Source organism: Pseudorca crassidens, chromosome 4 (assembly GCF_039906515.1).
Source record: "Pseudorca crassidens isolate mPseCra1 chromosome 4, mPseCra1.hap1, whole genome shotgun sequence".
In the NCBI taxonomy this organism is placed as follows: domain Eukaryota; kingdom Metazoa; phylum Chordata; class Mammalia; order Artiodactyla; family Delphinidae; genus Pseudorca; species Pseudorca crassidens.
In genome coordinates, this window is record NC_090299.1 from 13132341 (window position 1) to 13150268 (window position 17928).

Below are 17928 nucleotides of genomic sequence, written 5' to 3' on the forward strand. Positions count from 1 at the left end.
AGCCTAAAGTTTCTGCTGAATTCACTCTCTCAAAATTGCTATAATGACATGTGGTTTGATTGTTATAAAATGGAATATCTAGTTATCTTGAAATTAAACTGTTTTAAATTTTAATTTTTTATAATTTACCTGATTCATATATGTCTTTAATCAGCTAGTTTACTAAGGTGTTTAACTTCATTTTTCCATTTGGCATTCTCCATCTAAGAGTGATTACTGGATTAACTTCAAGAGAGAGGAAGCTGTAGCAGAAAGCCTAAGGGGCAAGAATAGTTGCTACTTTTAGAGACAAAAAAGATGTTGACAGCTACTTCTTAAAACACTTGCTCAGGGCTTCCCTGGTGGCGCAGTGGTTGGGAGTCCGCCTGCCGATGCAGGGGACACGGGTTCGTGCCCCGGTCCGGGAAGATCCCACATGCCGCGGAGCGGCTGGGCCCATGAGCCATGGCCGCTGAGCCTGCGCGTCTGGAGCCTGTGCACTGCAATGGGAGAGGCCACAACAGTGAGAGGCCCGTGTACTGCAAAACAAAAACAAAAACAAAAACAAAAAAACACTTGCTCACATAGATATTATTGAGTAGCAAAGCTCTTATGATTTATCTTATTGACCAGTCAAAAAATAGTATATCTTGAAAGCAGGAAAATATTCACAATAATTCTCTATATGAAAGTTTCTTCCAGAAATGTAAATAATAGGGGAAAATTTGATGATAAGAAAGGTACTGCTGAATTTTTGTTTTCTTTCAACGATTAAATGTTTTGAAATATTTTGCAGTAAAGAATCTTTAGTGTTACTGTCATGATCCACCCTGAATCCTAGTTAATGCATATATCCTACCTAATTATTTGAATAATATTTTTCAAGATACGCTGACATTTTTGCAATTTTTAAAGATCGATTTTTTAAAAATAATTACAAAATGGGGATAATTGCTACAATAAAATCCAAACCTCTTAGTCTGCATGGCATTCAAGCAAGACCTGCCACCTGCCTTTCCTGTTTTACCTCTCATTGCATGGCTCCATGTGTGGTCAGTTCTCAGTTATCTGGTAGTAAATTCATTCATTTTGATTTAATTGTGATTCAGGCACAGCAGGGACCTGGGAAAGGTTCACCTTTCAAGCCGGCTTTGTAGTTATAATTGGCTGTTACTGTTTTCCTAGGGGAAGCTTCCTTGAGCTTCTCTAGTTGAAAGGGAGAGAGAAAGGCTTGGAGGATTGCCTGTTCCACCCTTCCCTTGCCAGGTTCACTCCAGGATTGGCTCTTCTCCTTTAGCCTGGGGTACCCAATCAAGAGTAATGGACAGATCATGAATTGATTGCAGTTTTGTTTTAAGTATGATTTTACATGGCCTCCTTCCTGATCTCCACTTGCTCGTTTACTCTTACTGAGAACTGATGACTATGCCTGTGTCGTCTAATATTTTTTGCTTCTTTGCTTTTACTCATATTTCACCCTACTTGAAATGCCATTTCTTTCCTGTTGAAATCTTGCAATCCCTTTAACCCCTCAGAGAAAATTAAAAATACCTTCATTTCATTCCCTTTACAGTATATATTTTATTCGTATTGGTATTTTAGTTAGTGATTTTTTTTTTTTTTACCATCTTTCCTACTAATGTATGTGTTAGTGACCACATTGGTTTACTGTAGCAGCCTTGTATAGGGCAGAGAGTTTATACAACTAAACAAGGTGGTCAATCAGAGACTGAATGAATTATTGCTAAAGAAGATCTTTATTTGCTTTTTTCGCCATTAACATTTTACTTCTTGAAATTCAAGCACTTACATGGGCTTCACCTAAACTAAGATGAATTACGATATATATTCAAGGTCTAGGGATCATCGGATATTTCTTATAGTGAAATATTAAGGAATATCTTACATCTCTTTTCCTATAAACATCTCTAAATATAGGAATTACATTTTAAAATATTTATTAATATGTTATATAAAATATTTTTACTTATATTCTATTCAAAATGTTCTATTACACTCTGTATCATTAAAATATCTATATTTAATATTGCTTGTTAGAAGTGAAGAATAATTATTTCTTATCTGTAGACTAGTGTCATAGAATCCGATTGCTTGCATATGAATGAACTACTTAATATAAATCTAATTGTCTGGAAAATGTTTTTCTGCAACCATATTTTATTCTTTCAGAAACAGATGGGTGAGATGAAACTACAACTTGAAAATGTCATCAAGGAAAATGAAAGGTAGATCAATTAACTACTGATTATCTTATTGTTGTCTTAGGTAACTTTTATTATTGTTATTTGGTATTTTATTCATGGAGTATACTGGTTATGAGTGTGGACGCTGGGGCCTGATTTCCTTTTTGACTCCTGGCTCCATTGCTTATTAGCTATATGACCTTGGACAAGTTAACCTCTGTGTGCTTTAGGGTTTCCTCATCTATAAGTGGGAGACAATAACAGAACCTATTTCTTAGAGCTGACTGTAAGGGATAAAGTAATTGCTTAAAATAGGGTACATAATAAGCACCTTATAAATATTAGCAATCATGAATAGTATAGTATAGAATATATATTATATTAGGAAACATACTGATAAAACGGAAACCTGTCAACCCACCATCCAGTTAAGAGCTAAAATGTTATCAATACTGGTGCACTTATTCATGTTTTCCTTCCCTATCCCATGCCCCTCCTTCCCTCTGCCAGCGGTTAATACTGTCTTGAATTTTTGTTTATCGTTCCCTTGCTTTTTAAAATTTTTGTAGGTATGTGTATTCCTAATGATATATTATTTAGTTTTGCATTTTTAAAAACTTCCAAAAATAGTATTATTTAGTCTTCTGAGACTTTTTTTCCACTCAATATCATGCATAAGCAGAAGAGTTTCAGGGTTGGGTCATAGGCTATGTGAATATTCAATTTTGCAATATATTGCTAACCTAATTTCCAAAGTGGCTATACCAATTTACATTCCCACCAGTGATATTTATGAGTTCTTATTGATTTGTATATTTTATCAGCACTTGCTCTTACCAGGTTTCTTAATTTTTGTTATTTTGAGTCCTAAATGGTATTTCATTGTGGTTTTAACTTACATTTTCCTGAATATCAATATGGTTAACCATTTTTCATGTATTTATTTACCCATGTGGTTTTCTCATGAAACGCTTGTTCATTTCTTTTTCCCATTTTCTCTTTATCTTTTCCTTAAATTGTCAAAGTACTTTATATAATCTGTATTCTGAATATTTGTTAGTGTGCTGATCAGTGTAAACAGTAACCATCATAGACACTTCAAACAAGAAGGGATTTAGTCACTTACAGTTAAGTACTATGTAGGTAAGATAATTGGTTTTAGAGTCATACCTTAGAGGCTGAGATTCTGAGGCCAGGAATTTATGCTGCTGCCACCATCTCTGTAGCTACCACTACAGCATCACTTCCATGGAGCTGAAAACTTGACACTGGAAAGTGGGGCGTGAGGTACTCACTTCAGGAGACACTCACGTCTATCAGTTTTGCTTGCCATCTGTCATACCTATAGAAGAATGTTCTCAGCTCACTTCTGCCTTCTATATCCCCTTCAAGTGCCCGTCACTGGTGAAACTTTAATTCCACCAGCTGCAAGGACATCTGGGAAACATAGTTTTAGACTTTCAGCCATTATGAAAGATGCTGGGATATGGAAAGGGATGGGAATGAATAATGAGTGCCAATGGTGCATTCAATGCGCTAGACAATAGGTATGTTTCAGATATCTGTTCCCAGGTTGTGATATGTTTGATCAACAGAAATTTCTTTTCCTTTTTTTTTTTAATTTTGAGGTAGTTGAATATATCAGTCTTCTTTCTTATGGTTGTTGGTCTTTGTATATAACAAATCCTCTCTCAGCCTGTGGTCCTAAAGATCTTCTCTTACATTTTCTTCTAAAAATGTTCAGCGTTTTATTCTATCCCAAGTTTAACTTTTAAAGGTCATGCAACTGGACTGAGACCTGATATATCTTTTGTTGTCGCCTTACAAAACAAAACCAAAAAATGAAGAAATACATTTTTTTTTGGTTTTAAATTCATTTAAAGCATAAGCTCTTTTTAAGTTTGGCATTCCTTTGTTTGCATTCTTCTATGTAAATCTCTTAATTGGATTTTCAGTTTTTCTCATTTAGTTGTGTTTTTTCCCATGGGAAAGTCTTTCTAACTTTAACTTTTTATGATTTACTGTTCTTTCTCAAAAATCTTCCTATTAAAGACTATTGCTAAGATTTTTGAATCACCAGTGTATGTAAGTTAAGTTTGTATTTTAATGTATTGGAGATAATACGGTGTTATATGATTGAGCTAATGATTTAGTTGTTTCCTATATTTGACTCCATACTCTTCCTTTTATGTCCAGGTCTTTTGAAACCAGTCTTTTAAAAATCTGCCTTTACCTGTTTAATAGTACTGCAGTCATGGCTCATGAATGTATTTATTCTTAGTATAATAGGGAAATGGGAAAAATGGATTCTGAGCTTATTAAAAGGCACTTTTAGTAACTCGAAATGTCATCAGGTTTTAAAGTGAACTCTATGCCCTTAGGGCAACAACCTGCTTTTAAGTATTGCTGTTAAAGACTGCAAAATCAAAAAGAGCTTATCATTTTTAAGGAAAATGTCTTAAATATGGTCAAGTCTGAATAATGGAAGCTAGCAGTGGCATGGATTATACAATAGTATGCAATTCCACATTATTGGGTTTTGGAAACTTTTTAATACATTTGTGTATAGGCGAGTATTTTCTGGGAATTGATTACAAATAGAAAATAATGAAGTCATTTTATAAAATGAGACTTAGGAAGAGGTGAAAAGATATTCATTTTATCATCCTTCCCATTTTTAGTTTATTCCTTTAAACTCAGTTCATGTTTTTTATTTTGTTTTTGTCTCATTTTTTCTTTAATATCATATTTCCTCCTCATAACTTGCCAGAGGATGAAAATTGGATAAGATAATTAAATGAGTGAATATATATACAGCACTTCCTGGCACTAAGAAAATACTACCTTTTATTGTTATTATTTTTATTTTATTATTGAGGGTATGAAAGACATTATTTGTTGCCTCCATAAGAGCTATTTTCCCTTCTTTCATAATTCATATAACCCTGATTTTGTTCCAGTTGCATTGTGCTCAGCGGAGATGAGCTTCTTCCACAATCTCAGGTGATAAAACTTTGATTATAAACCAGTGCACATTTCTTTTTGCCAGGAATTGGTCTAAGTATGAACTGACTCACTTGTACCCAGTGAAGTATAAGGGAGAGTCTGTTGTAGAGCCTCTGGGAAAGCTTTTTCTCCCTGATAAAAAGAGAGACTGGCAAGAAGAAAACAACCTCCTTCCTGTTCCTTGTCATTTTAGAAAGTGATATATGTTAAAGCTGCTATAGCCATTTTGTAACCATGAGAGTATGTATTAGAAACACAATGAGATTAGAAGAAGGGAAAGATGGGGAAGCCTTTGGTCCTTAAATTACATTATTGAACTGCTGAAACAAATCTATAGCCACTTGCCTTCAGATTTAATATTTGGTGAGGTAATAAAACATTCATTCAGTCATTCACAAATATTTATTGAGTACTTACTAAGTACCAAGCACTGTTCAAGTTTCTGGAATACATTAGTAAATAAAACAGACAAAAATCACTGTTGCTTGTAGTCAAAGTATAGAAACTAGTACAGAGACTTAACGACATCTGTCAGGGATTCACAAACTACAGCTTGAGGGCCAAATCTGGCCTGCCACTTCTTTTGGTAAATAAAAGTTTATTAGATCACAGCCAGACTTGTTCATTTGTATACTGTCTATGGCAGCTTTTGCTCTACAATGATGGAGTTGAATAGTTGAGACAGAGACTGAATGGCCCACAAAACCTAGAATATTTGGTATCTGGTCCTTTACAGAAAAAGTTTACTCTTCTCTGATACATGTAGCTATCTTTTGCTGCTCAGTCTGTTAACTAGTCTTTGGTTCAACTGTCACCAAAAAGCTTTTTTGAAATTTATAACTGTTTACTTTTTTATTTAGGCATATATGTAGCTTTAGAGCACAGAAACAGAAAACTTCAACAGGAGTATAAAGTTAGTATTTAATAAATTAAAACAATTATATTTAGCATATGATTTATTTTACTAAGTTTGTAAGTTTTTGTTTTATGATAGTCTAATATATTTATCTTTTTAAGATTAAAACTAAATATTTATGATTTAGAAGATTTCAATAGCATTATAAAATAGAATTTTTTAGCACTATTTTCATTGATTTGTTCTTATTGACCAATGATAATTGAATAATAAATAATAATATAGATCAGAGTTGTAATTTTAGGTTTGCTTTCACCATCCCTAATTATTATATCATTAGTGTATGTTGATAATAGCCTATGAACACAGTATAGTCTATTTGAAATTTGGGAGGAAGGCGTTCATGTGTATATTTATAAAAATAGTAATAAAGCCATTATTTTTCAGTACTTGTCCAAAAATGGTATTCTCTACCCCAAAACTTTATTTATATAATAGTAAAAGATGAATATATTTGATCTATTTTCCAATGAGAGAGTGAAAAGATATCTCTGGAACAGAGATATCTCTGGAACAGTAAACCCTGCTGTTCTGATGCTGGTTTACACCATTATACTGTGAGGAAACCATCCCCAAAAGTTCACCCAAATCCTAAGCTTTCATTATAAAGTTTAATATTTCTCTTTTTAATAACCTTATATAAATTCAGAGGTACCCTGATTTCTGTGTGTCTCTGTTTATAATAAGTCTGTGTTTGTATATTTATGTATATATATGCCTCTTACCACACCCTCCTTTGATGAGTAGTCTCCAGTCAACACTGGCCGTCTTACTTCGTCTTTCTTAAAACTGGCAAACCAGTTTCCACCAGAAGACCTTTTGCATATTTCTTCTGCCTGGAATGTTATTCTCCAGACCTACACAGGACTGTCTCCTCTTCAATCAGGCAGGCATGCCCTGACCACATTATCTAGCACTCTTCCTCCCTCCCCAACTTTCTGTTTTATATTATCCAATTTTATTTGTGGTACCTATTACTACCTGAAATTATTTATTTGCTTGGTTATTATTTGTCTTATCTACTAGAATGTATCCTTCATGGAGCAGGGCCCTTGTCTATTCTGTTTACCACTGTATACCTAACACCTTTGAACAGTGCTTGATACATATTAAATGCTCAAAAAATATTTTTTGAGTGGATGATTGCAAATATTAGGAACATAAACACATACATATATTCATATTTGGCTGTTTTTTCTTCAAGAAATAGAAACAGGTCATTCTGAGTAAATGGGAATGTATGATAAGGAGGAACATGGAATACAGCTAGAACTGGGAAACAATTAGGACAATCTCTGAGGATATGCTCCTCTTATCAGTTGTCTCATACAGCCTTAATTGTCCCCCTCAGTAATGGCACCCCTTTCCATGTAGCAGCTGCTCCTATTCTTCCAACCAAAAAGCTGATTCTCTCTGTTCTTTAGGTCAAATCCTGAAGGTACCCATTCTTGTTAGTTACTAATGGCCAACACTACTATTTTCAGTACGCTTCATGCCAGTCAGCGTATGATAGGGCTGCCCTTGAGAAATATGCAAAACTTTAATCTAATCATTGACTTCCCTCTGTAAAAAAATAACCTGCGCTATTCCCCAGAGCATGGGTTATGGTCAAGGATTACTTAAGTCTGCACATGGCAGATGGTGTTAACTATAACATGTCCAATATATACATTAGATTGTAATTGTTGAAGATATCACTCTGGCTGGAGACATCAGAGAAGGCTTAAGTGAGGGGATGAAATTTGAGCAGAGTCTTTAAGAATGAGTAGGAGTTCATCAAATGAAAAATCATATGTTTATTAAAATACAGATCATTTACTGTGGTTATATCTCAGCGTATTTGTATAGGGGAATTAGGCATAAGACTGGGATGGTGGGCAGGGAGCAGATCATATAAGATCTTATATGCTCTGCTAAGAAATTTAAACTTGTCTTTCAGATGGCGTAGGGGGCTCTTCAAGGGCTTTTAGCAGAGGAGGAGGGTGCACTGTTGAAGGATTGAATTCAGTTACACTTTAGAACTTGAAAATTCCGAATTTTTCTGGAAAGAATATATATGATTAACTGTAGGAGCAGAAGAAGGGAAGCAACAATTCTAGTTATCAGACTGTTCTGTATTAATCCCCAAAAGAAACACTACACCATGGCAGGGATGTGGATACCTTCACTGAGGAAGCTTGGACTTAAGGATGAAAAATGTCAGGTGAGGGAAGGCATGTAGAGAGGTTGTACCAGGCAGTTGTCTAGAATGTTTTCTAATTATATGTATTTGTCTTACTCTATCTTCTCTCTTACTCGACTGTAAGATTCCCTAACACTATTCCCCGTTCCCCTATTTTAAGATCTACAAAATTGGGATGTAGCAATAGTGAATGACATGTCAAGATTAATAAGCAGCAATTTTTATTTTTAATAGTATGTAAAAGAATGGTGCATCTTACTATCAATGACAAATTCAATTCAAAGAAAGACTGGTTAGAAGTGTGTTTGATTTGTCTTTGTCACCTCAGAGATCAAAACTTTTATAAAGTCATCATGGCCAAAATTCTATTGCCTATTAATGCTAATTAGTTATAATTTCAGGACTGCAGTTACTGGCTGGGTGATTTTCCTGGTATTAATACTTTAATCTATCTGGAACTCAGTTTCTTTCTTTTTTTTTTTTTTTACTGAAGTATAGTTGATTTACAGTGTTGTACCGATCTCTGCCGTACAGCAAAGTGACTCAGTTATACACATATATACATTCCTTTTTCATATGTTATTTTCCATTATGGTTTTGAATATAGTTCTTATTTTCCATTATGGTTTTGAATATAGGATATTGAATATAGTTCCCTGTGCTGTACATTAGAACCTTGTTGTTTATCCATTCTAAGTGTAATAGTTTGCATCTGCCAACCCCAAACTCCCAGTCTATCCCTCTCTTTCCCCCCTCCCCCTTGGCAACCACAAGTCTGTTCTCTACATCTATGAGTCTGTTTCTGTTTTGTAGATAGGTTCATTTGTGCCATATTTTAAATTCCACATATAAGTGATGTCATATGGTATTTGTCTTTCTCTTTCTGACTTACTTCACTTAGTATCATAATCTCTGTTTGCATCCATGTTGCTGCAAATGGCATTATTTCATTCTTTTTTATGTCTAAGTAGTATTCCATTGTATATATGTAGTACATCTTCTTTATTCATTCATCTGTTGATGGACATTTAGGTTGTTTCCGTGTTTTGGCTATTGTGAATAGTGCTGCTATCAACATAGGGGTGCATGTATCCTTTTGAATTATAGTTTTGTCTGGATATATTCTCAGGAGTAGGATTGCTGGATCATATGGTTCATTCTATTTTTAGTTTTCTGAGGAACCTCCATACTGTTTTCCATAGTGGCTGTACCAACGTACATTCCCACCAACAATGTAGGAGGTGGAGCTTAGTTTCTTTTTTTTTTTTTTCTCCATGCAAATTATTCTTTATTTCTTCAGACACTCATACTTTCTTAGCATTCTGTCTGCTCAACATTTTCCAGCAGCCTGAGAACACCACCCACATCTCTATACATTAAACTTATACACATTCTTAGGAACCAATTTAAATATGATCTTTTCTGAAAAATCTTTGCACATTCCATTATAGTATTATTTTTAACATCTTTATTGGAGTATAATTGCTTTACAATGGTGTGTTAGTTTCTGCTTTATAATAAAGTGACTCATTATAGTATTTTTGTACCTTGGTTAGGGCATTTATTACTTTTACTTTGGATTGCAGACACTTGCTTATGTGTATGTGCATCAAATCAATAAAACAATAATTCAAATCTGTTTCATGTCTTCTATTACTTAAATAGGTCTTTTTTAATTAGTTATCTATTTTATACATATTAGTGTATATATGTCAATCCCAGCCTCCCAATTCATCCCCCCTCACCCCGCTTTCCCCCCTTAGTGTCCGTATGTTTAGATCTCAGTTCCTTAATCTATAAAATGAGAGATTTGGACTAGATTTCAGTTTTATTTTTTATATATTTTTATGATTATAGTAAGTGCTAGTTAATTTTGAAGTAATACTGCAAGTGGTAAGATAGAAAAATAATAAAAGCCATAAGTAACAACTTAAAAGGCATAGATATGTAGTAATTTAATGTAAAGCATCATATTATATTTTAGGATAATATTTATTTTCATAAAGACTTTTTATCAGGAATATCTTACCCAATGAAATAGTCAACAGGAAGAGGTCAGAAACACTGTTACTTTTTTGATTTAGTACATTGTACCTAGCATAAAATATAGTACAAACCCTCTTTCTTTCTAGATTAATAGATGGTCTGCAGATTGAAAGAGGCAATAAAGTGGAGAATCATAAGACATACATAGAATACTTTAAAAATTTTTGACGTTGACTCAATGTAAATGTGCACTTATGTAATCTTTTTTTTATATACTGCCTAAGACCTTTACTTGAGTAAGCCTACTAATTGTAGTTCTTTGTTGTCTTTTATACATAAACCATAAAGATAATTCATTCTTTATTTTTTTTTACATATTTATTGGAGTATAATCGCTTTACAGTGGTGTGTCAGTTTCTACCTTATAACAAAGTGACACAGTTATACATATACATATGTTCCCATATCTCTTCCCTCTTGCATCTCCCTCCCTCCCACCCTCCCTATCCCACCCCTCTAGGTGGTCACAAACCACCAAACTGATCTCCCTGTGCTATGCGGCTGCTTCCCACTAGCTATCTATTTTACATTTGGTAGTGTATATATGTCCATGCCACTCTCTCACTTTCTCACAGCTTACCCTTCCCCCTCCCCATATCCTCAAGTCCATTCTCTAGTAGGTCTGTGTCTTTATTCCCGTCTTACCCCTAGGTTCTTCATGACATTTTTTTTCCTTAGATTCAATATATGTGTTAGCATACGGTATTTGTTTGTCTCATTCTGACTTATTTCACTCTGTATGACAGACTCTAGGTCCATCCACCTCACTACAAATAACTCCATTTCGTGTCTTTTTATGGCTCAGTAATATTCCATTGTATATATGTGCCACATCTTCTTTATCCATAAATCCGATGATGGACACTTAGGTTGTTTCCATCTCCTGGCTATTGTAAATAGAGCTGCAGTGAACATTTTGGTACATGACTCTTTTTGAATTATGGTTTTCTCAGGGTATATGCCCAGTAGTGGGATTGCTGGGTCATATGGTAGTTCTATTTGTAGTTTTTTAAGGAACCTCCATACTGTTCTCCATAGTGGCTGTACCAATTCACATTCCCACCAGCAGTGCAAGAGTGTTCCCTTTTCTCCACACCCTCTCCAGCATTTATTGTTTCTAGATTTTTTTTTTCTTTTTTTTTGTGGTATGCAGGCCTCTCACTGTTGTGACCTCTCCCGTTGCGGAGCACAGACTCCGGACACGCAGGCTCAGCAACCATGGCTCACGGGCCCAGCCGCTCCACAGCATGTGGGATCTTCCCGGACCGGGGCACAAACCCGTGTCCCCTGCATCGGCAGGCGGACTCTCAACCACTGCGCCACCAGGGAAGCCCTGTTTCTAGATTTTTTGATGATGGCCATTCTGATTGGTGTGAGATGATATCTCATTGTAGTTTTGATTTGCATTTCTCTAATGATTAATTATGTTGAGCATTCTTTCATGTGTTTGTTGGCAATCTGTATGTCTTCTTTGGAGTAATGTCTCTTTAGGTCTTCTGCCCATTTTTGTATTGGGTTGTTTGTTTTTTTATTATTGAGCTGCATGAGCTGCTTGTAAATTTTGGAGATGAATCCTTTGTCAGTTGCTTCATTTGCAAATATTTTCTCCCATTCTGAGGGTTATCTTTTGGTCTTGTTTCTGGTTTCCTTTGCTGTGCAAAAGCTTTGAAGTTTCATTAGGTCCCATTTCTTTATTTTTGTTTTTATTTCAATTTCTCTAGGAGGTGGGTCAAAAAGGATCTTGCTGTGATTTATGTCATAGAGTGTTCTGTCTGTGTTTTCCTCTAAGAGTTTGATAGTGTCTGGCCTTACATTTAGGTCTTTAATCCATTTTGAGCTTATTTTTGTGTATGGTGTTAGGGAGTATTCTAATTTCATACTTTTAATGTACCTGTCCAGTTTACCCAGCACTACTTATTGAAGATGCTGTCCTTTCTTCACTGTACATACCTACCTCCTTTATCAAGATGAGGTGACCATATGTGTGTGGGTTTACCTCTGGGCTTTCTATCCTGTTCCATTGATCTATCTTTCTTTTTTTGTGCCAGTACCATACTGTCTTGATTATTGTAGCTTTGTAGTATAGTCTGAAGTCAGGGAGCCTGATTCCTCCAGGTCCGTTGTTCGTTCTCAGGATTGCTTTGGCTATTCGGAGTCTTTTGTGTTTCCATGCAAATTGTGAAATTTTTTGTTCTAGTTCTGTGAAAAATGCCCATGGTAGTTTGATAGGGATTGCATTGAAACTGTAGAGTGCTTTGGGTAGTAGAGTCATTTTCACAGTGTTGATTCTTCCAATCCAAGAACATGGTATATCTCTCCATCTATTTGTATCTTTAATTTCTTTCATCAGTCTTATAATTTTCTGCATACAGGTCTTTTGTCTACTTAGGTAGGTTTATTCCTAGATATTTTATTCTTTTTGTTGCAGTGGTTAATGGGAGTGTTTTCTTAATTTCACTTTCAGATTTTTCATCATTAGTGTATAGGAATGCCAGAGATTTCTGTGCATTAACTTTGTATCCTGCTACTTTACCAAAATCATTGATTAGCTCTAGTAGTTTTCTGGTAGCATCTTTAGGATTCTCTATGTATTACATCATGTTATTTGCAAACAGTGACAGATTTACTTCTTCTTTTCTGATTTGGATTCTTTTATTTCCTTTTCTTCTCTGATTGCTGTGGCTAAAACTTCCAAAACTGTGTTGAATAATAGTGGTGAGAGTGGGCAGCCTTGTCTTGTTCCTAATGTTAGTTGAAATGCTTTCAGTTTTTCACCATTGAGGACGATGTTGGCTGTGGGTTTGTCATATATGGCCTTTATTATGTTGAGGTAAGTTCCCTCTATCCCTACTTTCTGCAGGGTTTTTAATCATAAATTGGTATTGAAGTTTGTCAAAAACTTTCTCTGCATCTATTGAGATGACCATATGGTTTTTCTCCTTCAAGTTGTTAATATGGTGTATCACATTGATTGATTTGCGTATATTGAAGAATCCTTGCATTTATTCCTGGAATAAACCCCACTTGATCATGGTGTATGATCCTTTTAATGTGCTGTTGGATTCTGTTTGCTAGTATTTTGTTGAGGATTTTTGCATCTATGTTCATCAGTGATATTGGCCTGTAGTTTTCTTTCTTGGTGACATCCTTTTCTGGTTTTGGTTTCAGGGTGATGGTGGCCTCCTAGAATGAGTTTGGGAGTGTTCCTCCCTCTGCTATATTTTGGAAAAGTTGGAGAAGGATAGGTGTTACCTCTTCTCTAAATGTGTGATAGAATTTGCCTGTGAAGCCATCTGGTCCTGGGCTTTTGTTTGTTGGATGATTTTTAATCACAGTTTCAATTTCAGTGCTTGTGATTGCTCTGTTCATATTTTCTATTTCCTCCTGATCAATCTTGGCAGCTTGTGCATTTCTAAGAATTTGTCCATTTCTTCCAGGTTGTCCATTTTACTGGCATAGAGTTGCTTGTAGTAATCTCTCATGATCTTTTGTATTTCTGCAGTGTCAGTTGTTAACTTCTCCTTTTTCGTTTCTAATTCTGTTGATTTGAGTCTTCTCCCTTTTTTTCTTGATGTGTCTGGCTAATCGTTTATCAATTTTGTTTATCTTCTAAAAGAACCAGCTTTTAGTTTTATTGATCTTTGCTATTATTTCCTTCATATCTTTTTCATTTATTTCTGATCTGATCTTTATGATTTCTTTCCTTCTGCTAACTTTGGGGTTTTTTTGTTCTTCTTTCTCTAATTGATTTAGGTGCAAGGTTAGGTCGTTTATTCGAGATGTTTCCTGTTTCTTAAGGTAGGATTGTATTGCTATAAACTTCCCTCTTAGAACTGGTTTTACTGCATCCCATAGGTTTTGGGTCATCGTGTCTCCATTGTCATTTGTTTCTAGGTATTTTTTGATTTCCTCTTTGATTTCTTCAGTGATCACTTCATTTTTAAGTACTGTATTGTTTAGCCTCCATGTGTTTGTATTTTTATACAGATATTTTCCTGTAATTGATATCTAGTCTCATAGCGTAGTGTTCAGAAAAGATACTTGATACACTTTCAGTTTTCTTAATTTACCAAGGCTTGATTTGTGACCCATGATATGATCTATCCTGGAGATGTTCCATGAGCACTTGAGAAAAATGTGTATTCTGCTGTTTTTGGATGGAATGTCCTATAAATATCAATTAAGTCCATCTTGTTTAATGTGTCATTTAACGCTTTTGTTTCCTTTTTTATTTTCATTTTGGATGATCTGTCCATTGGTGAAAGTGGGGTGTTAAAGTCCCCTACTATGAATATGTTACTGTCGATTTCCCCTTTTATGGCTGTTGGTATTTGCCTTATGTATTGAGGTGCTCCTATGTTGGGTGCATAAATATTTACAATTGTTATATCTTCTTCTTGGATCGATCCCTTGATCATTATGTAGTGTCCTTCTTTGTCTCTTGTAATCGTCTTTATTTTAAAGTCTGTTTTGTCTGATATGAGTCTTGCTCCTCCAGCTTTCTTTTGATTTCCATTTGCATGGAATATCTTTTTCCATCCCCTCACTTTCAGTCTGTATGTGTCTCTAGGTCTGAAGTGGGTCTCTGGTAGACAGCATATATATGGATCTTGTTTTTGTATCCATTCAGCCAATCTGTGTCTTTTGGTGGAAGCACTTAGTCCATTTACATTTAAGGTAATTATCGGTATGTATGTTCCTATTCCCATTTTCTTAATTGTTTTGAGTTTGTTATTTTAGGTCTTTTCCTTCTCTTGTGTTTCTTGCCTAGAGAAGTTCCTTTAGCATTTGTTGTAAAGCTGGTTTGGTGGTGTTGAACTCTCTCAGCTTTTGCTTGCCTGTAAAGGTTTTAATTTCTCCATCAAATCTGAATGAGATCCTTGCTGGGTAGAGTAATCTTGGTTGTAGGTTTTTCTCCTTCATCACTTTAAATATGTCCTGCCAGTCCCTTCTGGCTTGCAGAGTTTCTGCTGAAAGATCAGCTGTTAACCTTATGGGGATTCCTTTCTGTGTTATTTGTTGTTTTTCCCTTGCTGCTTTTAATATGTTTTCTTTGTATTTAATTTTTGACAGTTTGATTAATATGTGTCTTGGCATGTTCCTTCTTGGATTCATCTTGTATGGGACTCTCTGTGTTTCCTGTACTTGATTAACTATTTCCTTTCCCATATTAGGGAAGTTTTCAACTATAATCGCTTCAAATATTTTCTCAATCCCTTTCTTTTTCCTTTCTTCTTCTGGGACCCCTATAATTCGAATGTTGGTGCGTTTAATGTTGTCCCAGAGGTCTCTGAGACTGTTCTCAGTGCTTTTCATTCTTTTTTCTTTATTCTGCTCTGCAGTAGTTATTTCCACTATTTTATCTTCCAGGTCACTTATCCGTTTTTCTGCCTCAGTTATTCAGCTATTGATCCCTTCTACAGTATTTTTAATTTCATTTATTGTGTTGTTCATCATTGTTTGTTTCATCTTTAGTTCTTCTGGGTCCTTGTTAAATGTTTCTTGCATTTTGTCTAGTCTATTTCCAGGATTTTGTATCATCTTTACTATCATCATTCTGAATTCTTTTTCAGGTGGACTGCCTATTTCCTCTTCATTTGTTAGGTCTGGTGGGTTTTCATCTTGCTCCTTCATCTGCTGTGTGTTTTTCTGTCTTTTCATTTTGCTTATCTTACTGTGTTTGGGGTCTCCTTTTTGCAGGCTGCAGGTTCGTAGTTTCCATTGTTTTTGCTGTCTGTCCCCAGTGGCTATAGTAGGTTCAGTGGGTTGTGTAGGCTTCCTTGTGGAGGGGGCTAGTGCCTGTGTTCTGGTGGATGAGACTGGACCTTGTCTTTCTGGTGGGCAGGTCCACGTCTGGTGGTGTGTTTTTCGTGTATCTGTGGCCTTATTATGATTTTAGGCAGCCTGTCTGATAATGGGTGGGGTTGTGTTCCTGTCTTGCTAGTTGTTTGGCATAGGGTGTCCAGCACTGTAGCTTGCTGGTCGTTGACTGAAGCTGGGTGTTGGTGTTGAGATGGAGATCTCTGGGAGATTTTTGCTGTTTGATATTATGTGGAGCTGGGAGGTCTCTTGTGGACCAGTGTCCTGAAATTTGCTTTCCCACCTCAGAGGCACAGCACTGACTCTTGGCTGCAATAACTAGAGCCTTTCATCCACACGGCTCCGAATAAAAGGGAGAAAAAGAAGGAAGGAAGGGAGGGAGGGAGGAAGGAAGGAAAAGAGGGTAAAATAAAATAAAGTAAGATAAAATAAAATAAAGTTATTAAAATAAAATATAATTATTAAGATAAAATTTTTTTTCAAAAGTAAAAAAAAAAAAAATACAGATGGACAGAACCCAGGACAAATAATGAAAGCAAAGCTATACAGACAAAATCTCACACAGAATCATACACATACACACAAAAAGAGGAAAAGGGGAAAAAATAATAAATCTTGGTCTCAAAGTCCACCTCTTCAATTTGGGATGATTCTTTGTCTATTCAGGTATTCCACCCATGCAGGGTACATCAAGTTGATTGTGGAGATTTAATCTGCTGCTCCTGAGGCTGCTGGGCGAGATTTCCCTTTCTTTTCTTTGTTCGCACAACTGCCGGGGCTCAGCTTTGGATTTGGTCCCGCCTTTGCGTGTAGGTTGCCGGAGGGCGTCTGTTCTTTGCTCAAAACGGGGTTAAAGGAGCAGCTGATTCAGGGACTCTGGCTCACTCAGGCCCGGGAGAGGGAGGTGCACGGAGTGCAGGGCGAGCCTGCAGTGGCAGAGGCCGCCGTGACATTACACCAGCCTGAGGCACACCGTGTGTTCTCCCGGGGAAGCTGTCCCTGGATCATGGGACCCTGGCAGTAGCGGGCTGCACAGGCTCCCCGGAAGTGAGGTGTGGATAGTGACCTGTGCTCGCACATAGGCTTCTTGGTGGCGGCAGGAACAGCCTTAGCGTCTCATGCCCGTCTCTGGGTTCCGTGCTTTAGCCGCGGCTCGCGCCCGTCTCTGGAGCTCCTTTAAGCAGCGCTCTTAATCCCCTCTCCTTGCGCACCAGGAAACAAAGAGGGAAGAAAAAGTCTCTTGCCTCTTCGGCGGGTCCATATTTTTCCCCGGACTCCCTCCCGGCTAGCTGTGGTGCACTAACCCCTTCAGGCTGTGTTCACGCTGCCAACCCCAGTCCTCTCCCGGCACTCTGACCGAAGCTGGAGCTTCAGCTCCCAGACCCCGCCTGCCTAGGCGTGTGAGCAGAGAAGTGTCTCGGGCTGGTGAGTGCTGGTCGGCACCGATCCTCTGTGCGGGAATCTCTCCGCTTTGCCCTCCGCACCCCTGTTGCTGTGCTCTCCCCCGCAGCTCCAAAGCTTCCCCCCTCTGCCACGTGCAATCTCCGCCCGCGAAGGGCCTTCTAGTATGTGGAAACCTTTCCTCCTTCATGGTTCCCTCCCACTGGTGCAGGTCCCGTCCCTATTCTTTGTCTCTGTTTATTCTTTTTTCTTTTGCCCTACCCAGGTACGTGGGGAGTTTCTTGCCTTTTGGGAGGTCTGAGGTCTTCTGCCAGTGTTCAGTAGGTATTCTGTAGGAGTTGTTCCACGTGTAGATGTGTTTCTGATGTATCTGT

General features: G+C 36.8%; 1 protein-coding gene across 4 annotated transcripts in view; it reads left to right on the plus strand.

The window, feature by feature from the left end:
• Positions 1-17928, plus strand: part of SCLT1 (sodium channel and clathrin linker 1) — a 268727-nt gene that overhangs the window by 62692 nt on the left and 188107 nt on the right. For all 4 annotated transcript variants that reach the window (XM_067735090.1, XM_067735088.1, XM_067735087.1 and 1 more), the window contains exon 5: positions 2170-2225. In XM_067735090.1, the coding sequence (XP_067591191.1) occupies positions 2170-2225 (56 nt within the window). The remainder of the gene's footprint in view (positions 1-2169; positions 2226-17928) is intronic.